We start from the raw sequence: 19129 nt of genomic DNA, 5'->3' as shown, positions 1-19129 counted from the left end.
GGGAAAAAAACGAGCGGCAGGAGGCAGCAGGAGACCGGGGAGAGCAGGCGGCAGAGGCGTGGGGCGACCTAACCTGAAGACAGGGTCAGAGGTCACTCCATGTCTCGAAACTGCAATGATTAATACTGTGAACATTTATCAGGTATTTCTATGGAAAAAAAAACAAAGAAAGAACCATATTTCAAGTGCATTTAAAGGACAACCCACAAGGGAGATAAATACAGAACAGCAAAAGATAGGAGGATATCTACAACTTTCAACCATGTGGCAAAATCCTGACTGAAGTTGAAAGAAAATGTATATAAAGGGAAATTTTCCAAATGACCATTCGTAAACATTTGTAGTCAGGGTAGTGTTTTACTCTCATAATTACCTCTAATTCCAAATAACGCTGCTAGCTGTCTTGCCTGTGTTGCACACCTTCAAACAACTCTTTGTGAACTTCATAATGGTGCTTGATCCTCATGAGCTCATCCTCATGAAGAGTGAGTAGGTCCTCTGTACAAGCTGCTGTAAATAAATGAATGATTCATAGCTTTAGTATAAGATCTTAGATTTCTAAACTGTTGCTGCTTCAGGAAATACAAGCAACACAACTTGGATACGTTGCTTTCTTATACCATAGTCCCCCTGTTGTCACAATTTATGGGTAGCCCTGAATGCAGGATAGCATACCAGAACATTTCTCACAGAATCAGAATTTTTAAACAGGTTGATGGGATACTCTCCTGAAAAAGTATAGACACGATAGGACAGAGGAGTATCTTGAAGAAGAGGAACAAAGGCATACTAGAATAACAGTTACTACATGGAGTTTTTTTAAAACAAACTTTTTGCTCTTTTCAAACCTGGAAAAATTGGAATTTCTTACTTCTATTTTGTTTTTCAAAAAAGCAGGAATACATTTCCCCTTCATTTCTGAGATGAGGGGAACCTCTCCACAGATCGATTTTCTAGAAAAATGGTGATCTGACATAGCCTGTCAAATTGGAAATTAAAAGATTTTTTAAAGAAGTGCTTGTGATGATCCCAACAGGAACCTGAGCCAATATTCATAATGTACAATATTCAGCACCCATCTCATTTTTTGTCACTTTTACATAGCACAAACTCAGTTTGAAGGCCTTGGAGCGCTTTCCATGAGCAACAGAATGTGTACAGTGTCAAGTTCTTTTATTTCTTCTATTATTTTAAAGGCACGAGAGAGATAAAGTGGTTTTGCCCAGAATCACAGGACGTTGGACTGATGTTGGAACTTTAACCTGATTCACCAGTTCCAAAGCCAGCAGGTCTGACCATTAGGCTACATCTCTTCTCACTCACTTGAAAATGGGTTACAAATTATTCCCCTACAGAAGCAACCATTGGCCTTCAGCCAGGTGCATGCCAGCAGACCCAGGTGCAAACACCTGGTGACTCACTCTTCCTTTAGAAGAGCATCTTGGCTTATAAGATTAACACAGATATTACCAGAGAACGAAAGAATTATAATGTGTAGTTACGTCTCAGGGTTTGGACCTGTAAACCCCAGGCAAGTGATTTTGTGAGGACGCTGAAATATACAAGAGAAACTAAATCAATGTTAAAAAAAACTGATCTATATAAATTACTTGGTAGACAAACTCCAAGTCTTCTTCATTGATAAACCTCACAGTTATCAGAACCCATCCATGACAACCAATAGCCAGTTATCTTTCAGCCCAGGTTTTGGAAGCTATTCCTCTTATAACGCACCTTTCAGAAATGGAGGATGATTGATCAAATAATTCATTCATGGAAGTCAGCATAACAGCTGTGGAATTGGGAATAAATACATCAAATACTGGAAAGCAAGTTCACTCAACAAACAACATATACAGCAATTTTACCCCCTGGAAATTCTGTAGAGCTATTTCACATAGCAGTACTTCAAGAAGTGGAGAAGGAATAGAAGATGTACATTTCCAAAACTAAATACCTTTATAAGAATATCACCCAGAATTAACATAAGGCAATAGAAGATCTAAACCATAATCCTTTTATATTGAAGAGGGAGATACAAGAGAACATTTTGTGATTGTACAGACGGAAGACTATCTACATGAGGTTAATCGACAGTTGGATCATTCTAATTATAAAAAAAATTTAAGAATCCTATGTCTGATGCTCTAAAATGGTTATCTGAAAATGTGGACAGATGGTATAATTTAGGCCTAAGAACACTTTAAAAGACACAGTAGCTTTATATCAAACATCTAATCATGGCAACCAAATATAGTTCAAGTTTAGGAATTTGTATAGTGCACTACTCACCCAAAACGTCTCAAGGCGCTTGGGGAGGGGGTGCATTATTTATCGAAAAGCCAGGTTTTAAGTTCCTTTCTGAAGGAAATGTGGTTCTGTGTAAAGCGGAGGTGAGTAGGGAGAGAATTCCAGGTTTTGGCCGCCAAGTAGGAGAAGGATCTTCCTCCCATGGTGGATCTGTGGATGCGCGGAACAGCGGCGAGGGCTTGATTGGAGGATCTTAGTTCGTGGGTGGGTGTGTAGAAGCACAGTCGTGTGTTGAGGCATTCGGGTCCTAGTTTGTAGAGGGCTTTGTGTGCGTGGGTGAGGAGACGGAACGTTATTCTCTTGTTGACGGGAAGCCAGTGGAGGTCTTTCAGGTTTCCCACCCAAAGGAAGACCTACTACAGGAATTGATTTAATCTGTTCCAGATTAAGTGAGTACACGGATAATGAACTACAACCATTTATAAAGAAACTTTCATCATTCATTCGGAACACAAAAGATGTCTTGAAGAAACTAGACAATATTGATTGGCAACTATTTAACATTTTTTCACAATCAACAATCATATCCACCTACAACAACGAGGGGTGGAAATGGGAACAAAATTTGCACCCCCTTATGCCTGCATAATAATGAGGATGTCGTAAATATTAGCTGGGGAATGAGAGTTGAGAAGCACCTATTAGAACTTAGAATGGTGACTACACGTTTTCATTCTAAAACCTATTTTTCAATCATCTTTTTTTTCTAGAAATACAGATCCCTCGAGCTTTATACTTTTATTTTTCAACCCTATTATCAAATGGGCTAATTCTTCACCTAAATTCTACTTAATATTACCACTAATTTTTTCCGCAATCTTCTTCTCTATTTTCATTTCTTGGACTCATGTGTCACTTGTATTTACCACAACAGAAATCTTGGGACTAGAATAGTTAATTTACCTTCATCTAATTCCTATATGTGAATTCAATTTTTACAATAATTTGAATCAAGAAGAAAGTTAAAAATGGCACTTGGCCAATCAAACGTTTTCATGTTTTTGTCCTTCATTTATTTCTAACATTTCTGCTACCTCTAAGGTAACGTTAGCTACCAACATCTATTGTGGCCTACACAATTATGTGATAAATTAAAGAAACTAAATCATGTAGGGGGTCTTTTTTTCTGGGAATTCCCCAAGCTGATTCAGGTGTATAATGCAAAGAGGTATGCTTAAGATGGCGCCCGCTGACAAAACAATCTTGAGTATCAGTCTAGAATAGTAACAAAGGACTTCCATTTCAACTCCAACTTTATTATTTACAATTTCGGTCTCTTTGCTACTTTTTCTTTGGACTGACTGCAGTTGCTTATGCTTAATTGGAACCAATAAAATGTACAACTAGTCGATGGAAATGAATATGGAATTGTACATCTATCAACATCCAGGGGGACTCTGCAGACTGTGAAAAGCGAGATGGCACCTGGCCCGGCCTCGAGGAGTCTGCGCATGGCGTGCCTGCTGGGCCGAAGTGAGCCGCGCACTTTGAGAGCGTGGAATGGGAGGGAACCCGCCAGAGCTCCCTGCTGACATGAGTTTGGACAGCAGGCTTTGGACCCCGGCTGGCCTACCCTGAAGTGTTGCTACACCGCAGTTTCGGGTCAGCACAGGGAGCTGCAGCGCCATCGCCAGCACAGGGAGCTGCAGCGCCATCGCCAGCCCGGGTCGCGGAGGAGGCCCTGCCCAATCCTTTCTACCAGGCAGGGCCCTACATGATCAGGGTTGGAACTAGGCCTGAGCCCGGTGCTGCGAATTGCTGGCCATGAGGATTTTTAGCTGGGGGGGGGGAGGGGCTCCCTGACCACGTGACCATTTACATCCTGCTACATGGAAGTGCCTAGCCACAAACGCCGTGCTGTCCTACACTACTGCATTGAAAGTTATTTGATCTGCGTCTTGTGGCATGCCCCTTTATTCTTCAAGCCCCCATGGGAGGGAAGCCTCTGGTGGCGCTATTATCATGAGTGTTCCTTGCTGGTAACCATGATCCCCATAGTTTCAGGTTTTCCCAACAAGTTTGGTCCATGGCGGGACCTTTAACCGGTGATGGTGACACAGACTGAAAATGCCTGCCTGATGCTTACTTTGCCAAGGTCCACCAGCGACATTGCTCTCCAACTCGGGCCCTACTGCGGTTTACTGCAATCCTGCGACGTCCTTAGTGGTGTTGGGAGGCCTGCTCGTGCCCCCCGGCCTCAATTACTTTCCCAGGGAGAGGCGGGCCATTCATTTGAACTGCAATAAGAAACGGACTATCCACTTCTTACTCGTACCCTGCGGGAGCAGCGGCTTCGATCATATAAACAATACCTACCAGAGGGTCATATTCCAGGAGCCCACATGGGACGTTTCCTCACCAGAGTTTCACTGCCAGAGTCTAATTTGTAAGTCCATCGGTTTGGCTAAACGGCACTGAACTGCTAGTGTCCTCCAGCGTTTACCTTCCAGACGAGTGGCAGGGTAACACCCATAGATTGCAACCCGGAGGCGCTCCCTGACTCACCATTCGTTCCTGGCAAACAAACTGCAATCTGGCTGGCGTATACAGTCAGATCCTAGAGTGAAAACATACCTCCCAACTGCCACTTCTGGTGGTCTGGAAAGGGGCACTTGATTGGAAGAGATCAGAGGAGCTTGCCAGTACTCCACTCCTCGTGCTGGCACTAATAAATACGACACATTGGTGCCTTTGTGACGCCCCATCTACCACACTGCTTTTGCCTGCTGTGACACATTCTCCAAATACGGGCTAAAATGGGCAAACATGGAATACAACTGTCGAAACTCACTTTTGATGGTAAATGTGTCAGAAAGATGAGCTAAGGCCGTTCACAAGAAGAATTAACCGAAAACCATAGGGGAACAGATAGAAGTGATGAGGACCTAAAAGAAAATCTTGTGGATGTTAAATCCAGCCTGCGGGCCACTGATGCCATATTAGACCTCCCAGCTAGCCGCTCAGACCGCATGAAAGAGAGGGTTCACAAACATGAGGATATAACTGACCACCTCGAGACCAGGGTCTCAAATGTTGATGATTGGCATGCTACGACCAGCGAGCGCCTCCTGCACAGTGACAAAGTCCTTGAGCTTATGAAAGGGAACGACGAAGACCTGGAGGCTCGCTGTGAAATCTCCAAACAAGTGTCCCGGAATCCACCAACATCAATCAAATGGATTATTCGAGGAAATATTGTCCCCAGTTTTTATCGTGGAAGGAGCCCACAGCACTGTCACGCATGCCACCTGATTCCACACCCGATTCCATAGTGGCTCACGTGCTCTATTACAAAGATCAAAATGTGGTGCTACGCCAGGCCCTAGAACAGAGGGAGATGCACTATTAAAGCGGGTTGGTGCCCAGACACGCATGTAGCCTGCTACTACGATTATGCATGAGGGACAGCTAAACTAATGCACAGGGACGTACCATGGCAAAAGTTCAAAATGATTAGTGACACAGAAGGACCATTTGTTATAACAGCCAGCATATTGCAAGCTCACCCAGTCATACTGGTCTCAATCTACGACCCAAATAACACCCAGAATTCTTTGCGGCCGTGTGGCGTCATATTGCTAACATGGGTCCGCGCGCTGTGATATGGGTGGTGACTTTCATGTAGTTTAAGACCCAGCTGTAGATCGCTCGGGCACACTCTGCTGCCCTTACCCTAACGCTGCCACACAGTTGCACACCCTCATAATAATTGCCTAATGGACTACTGGAGGCACATGCACAGGCAAAGGAGGAGGGTACATCCATGACATCAACACATGAACATGCCTAGATTATTGGCTTATTACCAGAGAAGTCCTCATGTGGACAACTGCAGTCTCCCATCGACCCAGATCTCACTCAGATCATGATCCAGTACTTCTTGAACCACAAGCTGCCTCACGAGCATTCAAGTGGAGGCTACCACCTGGTATTTTCTACGACTACCTTCTGTGCCAAGGTTTGTACGGCTATTATTGAATTCTTTGAATTAAACAAACATACTCCTCACCATTGGTGTTATGGGAGGCTTTTAAAGTTATAATTCGTGGAGTTTGCATTGCAAAACAAGATGGGGTCCTTAATGCGATGAAAGCGTGCCTGGCAGCCTTGGGGAATCTACTCCGGGCACTTGAGCTAGCGTATTGTGCCTCTAAATCTCCTATCATTGCGACTCCCCATGAAACACTTAGTGATTAGAACGGCAAGGTGTTTTGAGTGCGGTGAGCTCTCACTCACAATGCAGTGGCGTGCCATATGGTGGTGGGAAACACGGGAAAACACTCGCTAACCAGCTTCGCCGGTGGCGGGCCTCCGAATACGCAGTGGAACTAATACATGATCAGCAAAAATTGCACTCCACACCCACCGACATGCTACACTCAGACTTCATACTATGCACACCTCTATGGAGCACCTGGGACCCTGAGCATGGGGGAACTAACAACGTACCTCGAGACGCTACAGTTGCTCTGGCTCAACCGCTTGCACCATTCTTTCATGGACTCGCCCCTTACAGAAGAGGAGAAACAGCAGATTATACAACGTTTGCCTAGTGACAAGACACCGGGTCTGGATGGCTTAATTGCCTCCTTCTACAAGGAATATGCTGCCCTACTGATCCCCCACCTACAAACCATGTGCCTCTCTGGCTTCCGAGGAACTACTGCTGCTCTGAGAAGCTATCATCGTAACCATTCTTGAACACAAACTACTGATGTGACTCCTATCAGCATCTTTCAATGATTAATGTTGATAAAATATTTTCAAAGCTACTTGCTAATCGCCTCCTCCCACTCCCACTCAATATAGTATGCCTGGATCGATTGGGCTTTGTCCCAGGTCTAACCAGAGCACACAATTTGCACACACTATTCACTGTGCTCTATAGCATGCAACCGAGCCTAACCACAGGTGCCGCATTGCTAGACGCTACTAAGGCATTAGATTTGCTGTAGTGGCCATATTTATTCTTTCTTTTGGGTCAGGGCTCGAAAAATCCACTTGCATTTGCGAACTAGATTCAATTAAGGAGAGCTATTTTTAGGTCCTGCCCTTTCTGGCAAGTAGGAAGGACAACTGACATTTGACCTCTGTCTCTGAAAGCAGAGGAAATGGGACACGATAGTAAGATTTAAAGGCATCTTTATTGCTCACAAAGTAAATGAGCGATAAAAATGCCTTAAATTTTGTTAACTTGTCACATTTGCTCCACTTCCAGAAAATGGGATCAAGTGCATTTCAATTAGGTTGAGTACATTTTTTAGGTTACTATACCTGCAGGTCTAGTAAAAATAAAATGATTGAGCCGTGTGTGCCTTATCCAGTTATATACCTCCCCAACAGCCAGATGGTATTACCCACATTTTTGTATCTATTCAACAATGTTCCTATGCTGCTCACTTTTTTCCAGCGCCTGAACTCTAATTGGAGTTTGGTAGCTTGGGCTGGAAAACAACCTTGTATTGCCTGGGAAATATTCTCACTCTCATTCCGTCAGGTCTCAATGCACCTGATAAGGTACTGTATCACTTTACACGCAAGCTCAATACCCGCATTATTGGCTATACCCCACAGGATTTCAACCACACGCAGCTGTGGAGATGTACGCTGCCTCTCCCTGGCCGCTGGATTCTACTAGTGCTGCAAGTCTCCATGAAGGGAAATCGATATGGGTGAGTGCCTCAGATTAGCATAGGATGGCATGCCCAGTCGAGCCAAATTTATCATACATGCCCTATCTATCGCATTAGCTCGCAACCCAATGCAGCCCGTATTACAGGCTGAGTGCGCGCACAAATTACTCACTTACGCAGACTTATACCCAGGACGACGTTTTATTCCCCCACTTGACCTCCAATGATGCTCTCAAACCTACGGTTCTAGACACTATGCTCTTTCTTTCCCTGCTTGCCAGATGTATAACTTTACACAACATTTTCCCTGAGCCATCGCCACAGCTGCACGCTCAAACATATGCAGGACCCAGCCTCCCCCCTCAAACGAATCACTGTACTACAATGCAGGACAGCACTCAATCAAACCTCAACTGCCCGCACATTATGGGAATTAGATACTGAACCCCCCCCCCCTTTACAGACAAGCAGTGGAAATATTGTTGTGAACTAAACTGCCCTCTCGTCCAATTATAGATTACGACTCAGCAGCACTTGCACTGTCTCTTTGAGACATGCTTTATTTAGTGTATGGCATTAAGCAACACCCATCTTTACAATCCTGTCCTTTGTAAATGACAGATTTTGATTCGTCAATAGGCTTAGTAGTCCCTCCTTAGTACCTCGCATAAGGACAGCCCCTCTTACATGTGAACTTACACTCAGGCATTTGTTAGAAGTTAGAGAGAACTATTTACTTAATTTCTTGCTGAAGCAGGCACAACATGCTGTCTGAGCGCATAGCAATGGTGACCGCCTCTTGTATATTCAGCCTGACCCAGAACTGCCTCTTTAAAGCAGCGCTTTAGCATGGTGTCCATCCCCCCCACCTTTGAATTTTATTTATTTGTTTTAAAGCAGCCGCACTTAATCTTAAACAAAGGTGGCCGCGTGTCTCGCCCAACTAATTTTCTTATTATTCACATTTTTTTTTAAGCAGCGCGGAGTCCGCTCCAATCACTAACAAGAGCAGCTGCGCCTTTTTGTTCTTGTTTACATTTGCATTGCATCTTCTCCCTACACGTAGTGGCCATCTCCATTGGAAACCTTTCTTTCTGTAGTAAAAACAAGCGGGCAGACTTCTCACACAACACTAGTGCTTCACTACCGCCGCTTTATTTTTTCTTCGCATTGGCAGCCCACCTTGGAGCTTTAAAGTTGGCTGCTCTCATACTATGGCCTCTCTGTTCACTTTCAGCCCTCCTCCACCCTCAGAGGGCAAATACAGCATCTCCCTACCCCTGCCTTTCCATCTGCATCAAGGGAGGCACCATTCGCGTTATCTGGAAGGGGAACATTTATGCCCTTTTCTAAAGGCCATTGGCCTGCTGTTGGCGAATGTAATGGGATCTTGGAGGTAAAGCCTGGAGGTGAGAGGGAAATAAAAATGGGAGGAGCAGTTATGAGGCCTTTTCAAGGTAGGATTCCAGTCTTGCTTTGCTCTTCGCTGTTCTTTACTGTTTTGTCGCAACGAAAACCTTGCATGAAATATTTAAAATAAAACTTTTTTTGCTCAGTCTTTATTAGTAACCACCACTTTCCACCAACATCATCTAAGGAATTGCCCAGCCATCAGAAAACGTGAAAACCCTAATGCTTTGCACCACTCTAAAACTGAACCACACCAGTATTCACAGACTTTAAAAAGTTAAGCAGTGTACTTTATCCATACTGTTAAACTTTGGCCTGCATTAATGTGAAGCCGTGCGCTCTTATCACAGGAAACTCCTATTTATTGTGCAGCGTTTTCAAATATATAAAATACACACTGTCATTTACAATGCCAAAAGCTCTAACTCTTGCAAGTGTGAGACCTATTGCATTGCAAAGGCTCGTTGCTTATTGTTATACGACACGGTTGATCTAATTCTCTGCCATGTTTCAGACTACGACCTCTTTGTTCATTATTGAAAAGGCCAATAAAGACCATTTAAAAAAACATATCGCTCAGTCAAACTAAAAGTTTAAGTAGCATGTGGGAAATGTTTTAACATAGTGACTAGATTTTTTCAGTGTGGCACAAATGCAACTTTCAAGACAATTCGATGATGTACTGATTTGCTTTTTTTCCTGATTTGATGTCTTTTCAGCCTTGATAAAGCACCAGCCTTGAATGCCATTTTAAAGGGGTGAAACACGTGTTGGCTGTAAAGGAGATAACATGGTAATACATGGTGCCTGTATCAAGAAACGCAATAATTTACTCAGGATTATAACCTCAGTTTTTCAATACATGTCTGAAGTATCAGAAGTTCTATTGAAGAGACTATTTATAAGAATCAGTACAAATTTATTTTTGGCCTGCTGTATAAATCAAGGTTTCATACGCTCACAGGAATGTATAGACTGACGACAGGTGTGTTGACCCAACCCTTCCATGAGTGTAATACCCACCTGAATCGAATTCCAGACAGAACTAGGTTATTAATCAGTGGGTTTTGAGTATTTCGGGCATCAAAAAAGAATCTAAGTCTGTACAATGTGCAGCCCTGCGATCACAACTGGATATCATCATGCCCTTAAATAAGAGTCCCTTGAAAATCAGCTCTCCGATCTTCATTAAAGACTTCAATGAACTGCTTAGGAGAATACCACAATGCTTGATCGGCCATTCGGGAATGGGGGATAGCTGGATACTGCAAGCATTGGATTTTAGAAGAACACGTTAATTAACTCTGGTAGCGCATTTTCTGGTTGATACAGTGACTTCAGAATCCGAAACGTGTTAATATCTTTCATGCACCAGGCTAGATTTGGAGATCTCCCTCAAATACCCCTGCACACAAGGTGATGGCATTGCGAGGCCCAGCTTGGACTCTGCCCCACCCTAAAATGACACCATAACTACATCCAAGAGCCACTGCTGTGCAGTGACATCAGTTCTAGGCGCGGCCAGTGCCGCAGCACAAGAATCTCAATAAGCAGTAATCTGATATGACAATGTGCAGATTTTTAAGCTGGAACCTTTTTGTAAAGTGGATAAGAGTCCATTTCACAGAGAGGGGTGGGATTGGAAGACTATGAGGTATCTTCGGTTAGATACAGTGTTCGAGCGTTAAATAGAGAAAAGCGCATTAGCGAAGGTAAGCAACTTGTTCTTCTCATGGATACTTCTAACCACATATTTCCTCACCTTAGGTATAGATACCGAAGCTGTACCTCCTACCTTGGTGGCTATGTGAAATAAGTCACACCAAAAATTGCTGCAGGTCAGAATGGGCCAAGTGCTGCTCCCCCTGGACCTGGCTATCAAAGCAGTAGTGCTTCAGTAACGTATGAATGGATGCCCAATTTGCAGCCGGTCAGATGGCCAACACAGATACTGCTGCTGCCTACACATTAGTAGCAGAATTGGCTCTGGTCAAACGTGCCATGAGACCCTCCAGAGGAGACTTTGTGGCTAATGTACAACAGATCTTAATACAGACTACTACTGCACTGCCTTACCCATTAAACTACACAAAGATTGATCATCCACCAGATAGCCTTCGCTATGGCAGATATAAAAGCGGAGAGCCCTTTAGGGTCCAAGTGATTAAATATCTCCTCTTTCACAGGGTGTGCTGTAGTAAAAAAATAATTTTAAAAAGCCAAATAGTGTTGGATTTTCAGAAATTAAAAGGCATCTTAAGCAGGATTGCCGCTTTAGTCCACAATACCAGTTAATCGGGGGGAAAAGTAGACTACTGAATGTGAGAGAGAATGGACAGCTTATTGCTCACTCATGCCACAAGCTAAAGTAATCACTAGGAGAAAGACTTCTGAGAGTCAAAAGGGACAGCTGTGTATCTGCACAAAAGGGGTACATAAATGAAAAAAAATGAGAACCAAATTGAAATCCAAATGTGGCATTTCAAAATGTTTGGGTGGTAACATTTAGACAAGACTGTTAAGGAAAAGCATCACAACAGATCATTTAAACATGAATCGTTGGGTCTGGTAAAACCAAAAAGGCCGAAAGGGCTGGCAAGTAACCTTTAACTGAACCCACAGAGAGTCTTTGGTGGACTAAAGACGATACAAAAAGCAGAATAGCTGATAGCTTTGCTTGTAATGGTCCTGTATGGCGGGAACTAAACCAGGTCACAAACTTATCCCGGAGTAAAAAGATTTTGTAGATGAAAAACTGGCAGTCAACGGTTACCTCTTATCCTCCATGCGTGGAGGTGGAGGTTTTCCAGACCCAGGTACCTGCGCTCCTCCAGTGCCAGCCTAATTGGAGGACAGATGTTCATGGCCAGAAGTTCAGGGCACATACTTTCCTAGGAAATACGGAGCCACTAAGATGGCTTGGGTCCGGTCGTTCCTGATCATCTTCAGAACCCAGGGCTGTAGTTCGTGGCAGAAGGCGTACAGGAGTCCTGTAAGCCAGTCTAGGCATAATACCCCTATGAGGGAGAGCCCAACATGCAAGATTTGACCCTGTGTGTTATCATCGGTGGCGAAGAGATCAAACGAGAATTCTCCCTACTACTGGTAGACACAGTGAGCAAATTCCAGTTGTAGATGCTATTTGTGAATCGCTAGGCATCACCAACTGCTTTTGCCCATCCTGGGGTTCACATTTCAACTGTCAACTTTCAGCTCCAGAGGAGCAGGACCTACTTGAACAGAACCCCACTTAGCCATGCTGTAGGAAGGTAGGAAGGTAGGACAGTTTTAGCATGGTTACTCACACTTTTTGCAATACATCAGTGTGTTTTTGACCTAGTTGACTGGGATCCTGCTAAACACAACTCCAGTCACTATGCTTTCTACCCTAAAGTAACATGTTAAGTACTTTGGTACTTCCACAATTGCCAACTGGTGTACCTTATACGTCTATAGTATATGGTACCAAGGGCATACGTCCACCAGAGATCTCCCATGGGCCACAGCATGTATTGTGCCACCCATGGGAGGCCACAAACAGCGACTACAGGACTGCCATTTAGCCTGTGTGAGATGGTGCTTGCACCCCTCACGACAGATATAAATTAGTTCATATATGAGATCACTGCACTAAATACCTGCAAGCCACCCCTATGGCAGGCGCTTCAGTCCTGAGAGCAGGGACTTGGTAATAAGTGTGAGGGTGCCCCTGCATGAGCAGGACATCACTACAAACCCCAGAGTCGATTCTCCAGGCTTTGTAAGCATGGTCAGCCCTTTTAATACATATACTAGACATCAGTCATTACGAAATGTCTAAATATAATGGCTGCAACGAACCCGGTCATACTTGGCATCAAACATGTTAGAATCATACCCCAACCCTGATTCCAGCCTTTGAAGTATGATCCCATGTACTTGGGGGGGGGGGGGGGGGGGTTGGCTACTTAGGGTTATCCCCCCATACACCCGGTAACAGCCTTTCAGGGTCTGACAGCAAGCTAGTGCTGCTGCCGACCACAGTCTTGATTCTGTCCGCCTGCTGCTGACCAAGCTCCGGTAGGGAAAAGGAGAACAATAGGTTTCCTGGCACTGGGAGGTGTGATCAACTCCCACACAGGAAATAGTTTATTAGTTTGAGGTGTGGTCAGCAACATGAGACTGCTCTGAAGGCCACATTTGTTGCCCTCCTTGCATACTCCAGTTTGTGCCAGTAATGGGAGCCCTTGGCTCCCGCTCTGGCACGAAACTGGACAAAACATGGGTATATCCTCCACTCTGTCCAGCCCCTCCTCTGGGAAGGACACCCAGGTTGTTCCAACCCTTTTCTAAGGGTGCTTATGGGTTTATCTGTGGGAGGATCACCAGATACATCGTGGAACAAGACTCCAGCCAGAAACCACGTCACACTTCGATTGTGTGGACACTTAGACTTCAACTGGAACCGAGACTGAACGAAGGAAGAATACTGCTGTTCTTCAATTCTTCTCAGTCTGTCTGTGCTTCAAGGCTCTTCAACAGACCTGTGGGCATCAAGGACACACAAAGTAATCTCCATAGGAGTAAAGGAGCCACTCCCATCTGCAAGCACCGCAACAAAGCTGACCGGTCTGCTGCTTCTGTCGTCCTACTGACCTCCCGTAGCTCAGCAACTCAGGTTGTGGTTCTGCAACTCCTGCGAGGCTTGACCTGTCCTCTCTGCAATTTTGAGGCCAGTATTCCTGGTCTGAACCGCTGGGACCGAACCCTTGTGCTTCGCATCGACTTGTCACTTCCAAGGCTTGTTGGCTTTGCACTCCAGAGATCTTCGGGCTACAAGAAGCTCCAGCATCTCTTCCCTCCAAGATAAATGTCACATCCTCTGCACCATGAGGATTCATCTTCGGTGGGCTGCTGGAGGTCCTCTTGCAATTCTGGTGCCTTCTGCCGGTGTGTCCTCTTGAGGGTCTTCTACTGCTGCAGTGTGCACCCCTGCTTGCTCGGAGCCTGCTGTTGATGAGTCCTTACAACAGGAAACTTGAAAATGGCACGGAGGAAAGCATATATGAATTTCACTATTCAATAGGGGACTATGTATTCCTCTATTGTCAGAACATAGTCCTGTCCTTCATTGCATTCAATTTTAACATGTAAAACAATCACATACCGAAAACACGGGATTACAAAATGTAATTATCGTAATCTTATTAATTCCATCATAATTTTTTGACTTTTTCAACAGACTATATATAAATACACATACATACAACAAAGATATACAAATCCCAAAATATTCACAAAAAATCGTAGGTTCCTTCCACCAGATTCGTCGAAAAAGAAATGGGTTTATCTATTCCATACAGGGAATACATTCGAGGTAGTCCTATCTACACAATTGGTTCTAATTTCTCCCGAACTTTAATCTAACAATTGTGCATCAAATATTTCCAAACTAAATAAAAAAATACTTCAGACTCTTGTAGTCTGTTGGCGAGTCCTTGGCCATTCTTGGTCTCAACGCTGCTCCGTCATTTTCAACACCAGTTGCAGCTACAAACGCTTCTTGAAGCTCATGCCGGACACTTACTACCTATGCACGCACAACCTGCTTGGGACAGCTCGTGCACGGCTCCTGGTCTTCCTCAGCGTTGCCTGGATCTCTCAGCTGCAGCAACAAGGTCACAATCGACTCTTCAGAGCCTCCCGACATCAGTGGGTATTGTGTCTGTGTGCCTTCTGGTCACCTCAGAGTGGCATAGACTGTCTCCTCTGCTTACAGGGTCTTCACTTCCAGAATCCACCCTTTGATTCCTCAAGACTTCCTCACCACCATCTTCTCTAGAGGCATTTTCTTCTAAGTCTTCCATTGTGGTCTAAGGAGTTTTCAGGCGTCTCTTCACCCCATGCACCTAGTTTCCCTGGTGTAGGTAACCTACTTCCGCATGGATAGTGGCCCTTTACATGTGGTTGGTTCCACGACCCCTGCCTCCTTCCTTACGTGGACACAAAGTCGGACCGGGGCACACACCAGGCACTCTAAGGGGACTCACGGCATCTCACCAGTCTTCCAGTGTGTCGACGCGGCCCCCACAGATCCTGCAGTCTACGGCTGTTTACTCCGCTATGAGCCCGCGCGCACCCACACCGATAGCTAGAGCGGACGCAACTGGCTCCGCCGCTTCGTCTGGATACTACGGTCAGTATTTCTTCCTTTTTTTGTAATACCATCACAGCTGGGGCCCAACACCTCCGCGCAGCTCACCACGCTCGCTGAGGGCTTAATTCAAGGCAGGGAGGCCTAGGCCAGATCCGGGTCTCTGTGACGCTGTGGCCGCCAAACACTTCTCCCGCTGCTTTTCCCACCTCGATGCACCCGCACAGGCGGCTCGCAGAGGAGGTTTTTACCGCGAAGACCCTCCTTTTGTTAGAATGACAGGATTAATTCCTTGGGTGGCGGTGCTCGCTCAGCAAGCAGCCATCTTGCTGCGCGGCCAGACCACCCCCAACTTTATGAATTTCTTAAGCACCTGATTCTAGTTTGAATGATTTAGGTCACAGCCCTAATTGTGCATTTTCTGATCCAGTCGAACTCTGGGTACAGGAGCACGGAGTAGATTTGGCCAAAGGGCCAGAGTGGTCGACCTCGAAGCTTGGGAAGTAGGTTCGAGTCTCGGCAGGGACGCGCCACATCCTGTGATTCTGGGCAGATCACTTAATCTCTCTGTGCCAAATTTAAACAAGCATTTACAATGCAATGGTCTCGGCATTATTAAAGGTAGAGCTATTGGCATTGCTCAGGACTTTTTTTTTTTTTAATCATAAATAAATGGCATTGTCATTTACATTGCCAATAGCTTAATCGTTAAATAAATGGCATTGTCATTTACAATGCCAATAGCTTAATCGCTCGCAAATGCATGACCTATTGCATTTACGCCCACACAGAGCCACACACACAAAGCCACCCACACACACACACAGAGCCACCCACACAGTCATTCATATAGAGCCACCTACACAGAGCCACTCTCACAGACAGAGCCACCCATACATAGAGCCACAGACAAAAAAAGCTATCCACACAGAGCGACACACAGAGCGCTACGCGCTACACACACACACACACACACAGAGCGCCACACACACACAGACAGAGCGCCACACACACACACACACACACACACACACAGACAGAGCGCCACACACACACACACACAGAGCGCCACACACACACACAGACAGAGCGCCACACACACACACACACACACACAGAGCGCCACACACACACAGAGCGCCACACACACACACACACACACAGAGCGCCACACACACACACACACACACACAGAGCGCCACACACACAGACCGAGCGCCACACACACACACACAGAGCGCCACACACACACAGACAGAGCGCCACACACACACAGACAGAGCGCCACACACACACAGACAGAGCGCCACACATACAGACAGAGCGCCACACACACACAGACAGAGCACCACACACACACACACACACACACACACACACACACAGAGCGCCACACACACACACACACACACAGACAGAGCGCCACACACACACACACACACACACAGACAGAGCGCCACACACACACACACACACACAGACAGAGCGCCACACACACACACACACACACAGACAGAGCGCCACACACACACACACACACACACCCAGAGCGCCACACACAGGCACACACACACAGGCAGAGCGCCACACCCACACACAGGCAGAGCGCCACACCCACACACAGGCAGAGCGCCACACCCACACACAGGCAGAGCGCCACACCCACACACAGGCAGAGCGCCACACCCACACACAGGCAGAGCGCCACACCCACACACAGGCAGAGCGCCACACCCACACACAGGCAGAGCGCCACACCCACACACAGGCAGAGCGCCACACCCACACACAGGCAGAGCGCCACACCCACACACAGGCAGAGCGCCACACACACACACACAGGCAGATCGCCACACACACACACAGGCAGATCGCCACACACACACACACACAGGCAGATCGCCACACACACACACACACACACAGGCAGATCGCCACACACACACACACAGGCAGATCGCCACACACACACACAGGCAGATCGCCACACACACACACAGGCAGATCGCCACACACACACACAGGCAGAGCGCCACACACACAGGCAGAGCGCCACACACACAGGCAGAGCACCACACACACACACACAGGCAGAGCACCACACACACACACAGGCAGAGCGCCACACACACACACACACAGGCAGAGCCCCACACACACACACACACACACACAGGCAGAGCGCCACACACACACACACACACAGGCAGAGCGCCACACACACACACACACACACAGGCAGAGCGCCACACACACACACACACAGGCAGAGCGCCACACACACACACAGGCAGAGCGCCACACACACACACAGGCAGAGCGCCACACACACACACACACAGGCAGAGCGCCCAGGCAGAGCGCCACACACACACACACACACACACACACAGGCAGGCAGAGCGCCACACACACACACACACACACAGGCAGAGCGCCACACACACACACACACAGGCAGAGCGCCACACACACACACACACACAGGCAGAGCGCCACACACACACACACACACACAGGCAGAACGCCACTGTTGGACAGGCCACATAAAGGGCCGCTCTCCCCCGGCCCAACCCGGCCCGAGCCCGGTCACGCAGGTACCACACACCACCATTGCACGTCCTCCGTCCCATCAGGGACCCCTGCCTTCGAACATATCGACCTCGTGGACCCGATCCACTGCTGGCCCGCGCGCCCATCCTGGGCGCCATCTTGGACACTCCACCACGAGGCCGCCTGGCCCCCGATCGACCTCAACCCTGGGCCTGGCCAGGCCTCAGACATCCCGGCACCACCATCCACCCAGGAGGTGAGCGGGCTACTTGGCAAGTCAATGGGAGAAAGAGGTGTCGATGGCTCTCCCCGCCAAGTGCCGCTCGCCCATCGCCTCCCCGGGCGCTGGCCCCCACCCCCCTGCTGGGTGTCTGGACTCCCCCATCCCGGACCTCCCGACCTCCAAGTGCGAGGGTCCGGACATCAAAGAACACCAGCCCTATAACTGGGGCAGCTCCAGAGCAGGAAGGCAGTTGTATCTTGGAGTCGAGAGACGCAAAGAAGAACTCATCCTTGACGGACTACTGGCGCTGCCGTAGCTCTGCCTTGTGCACCATCGCCCTGCCTGCTGGTGTTGCCGCAACCTTCGTAACCTTCGTAATCCTTCATCGTCGTCGGGACCTGCTGGCGTGGCCGCGGACCGTTTTGCAACCATCATCTTCATCGGGACCTGCTGGCTCCGCCGCGGACCGTCGCTTCCTTCGTCCATCTCGGGACCTGCTGGCTCCGCCGCGGCCCGATCATCTAGAACGCCGAGCTCGAGGATTGAGAGCTATTTCCATCTTTTGGTAACCAAGACTGTCCCGCTACCCTTTCCCCAAACCAGAGACCAGAATCGAGGGGACCCCTGAGTCCAGACCTCCTTGTACCATTTTATCGTACTTTAAGAATCGCCTATAAAATCTCGTTGAACCTTACCCTTGTGTGGTGTCCGTCTGTGGGGGGGGAAGTTACTTGTCTGTACGGTCCCTGGAGTCGGCTCTCCCTGGAGACCGCTCCCCTTATCCTCGGCCGACCCTCCCGGTCCGTCTAACATTGGTGGCCAGCGGCGCGATCCGAATCACCGCATAATCGTACAGACAGTAGCTCA

At 47.1% G+C, this 19129-nt stretch overlaps 1 protein-coding gene across 1 annotated transcript in view; it reads right to left on the bottom strand.

The window, feature by feature from the left end:
- Nucleotides 1-19129, bottom strand: part of LOC147733583 (protein regulator of cytokinesis 1-like) — a 394866-nt gene that overhangs the window by 55902 nt on the left and 319835 nt on the right. The window contains exon 8 of the mRNA XM_086958172.1: nt 374-510. Within this exon, the coding sequence (XP_086814298.1) occupies nt 395-510 (116 nt within the window). The 3' untranslated portion in view covers nt 374-394. The remainder of the gene's footprint in view (nt 1-373; nt 511-19129) is intronic.

The sequence above is a fragment of the Lissotriton vulgaris genome, chromosome 2_1, assembly GCF_964263255.1.
Source record: "Lissotriton vulgaris chromosome 2_1, aLisVul1.2, whole genome shotgun sequence".
Lineage (NCBI taxonomy): Eukaryota > Metazoa > Chordata > Amphibia > Caudata > Salamandridae > Lissotriton > Lissotriton vulgaris.
The sequence above is the reverse complement of the archived record's forward strand: the minus strand, read 5'-3'. Positions and strand labels throughout refer to the sequence as shown.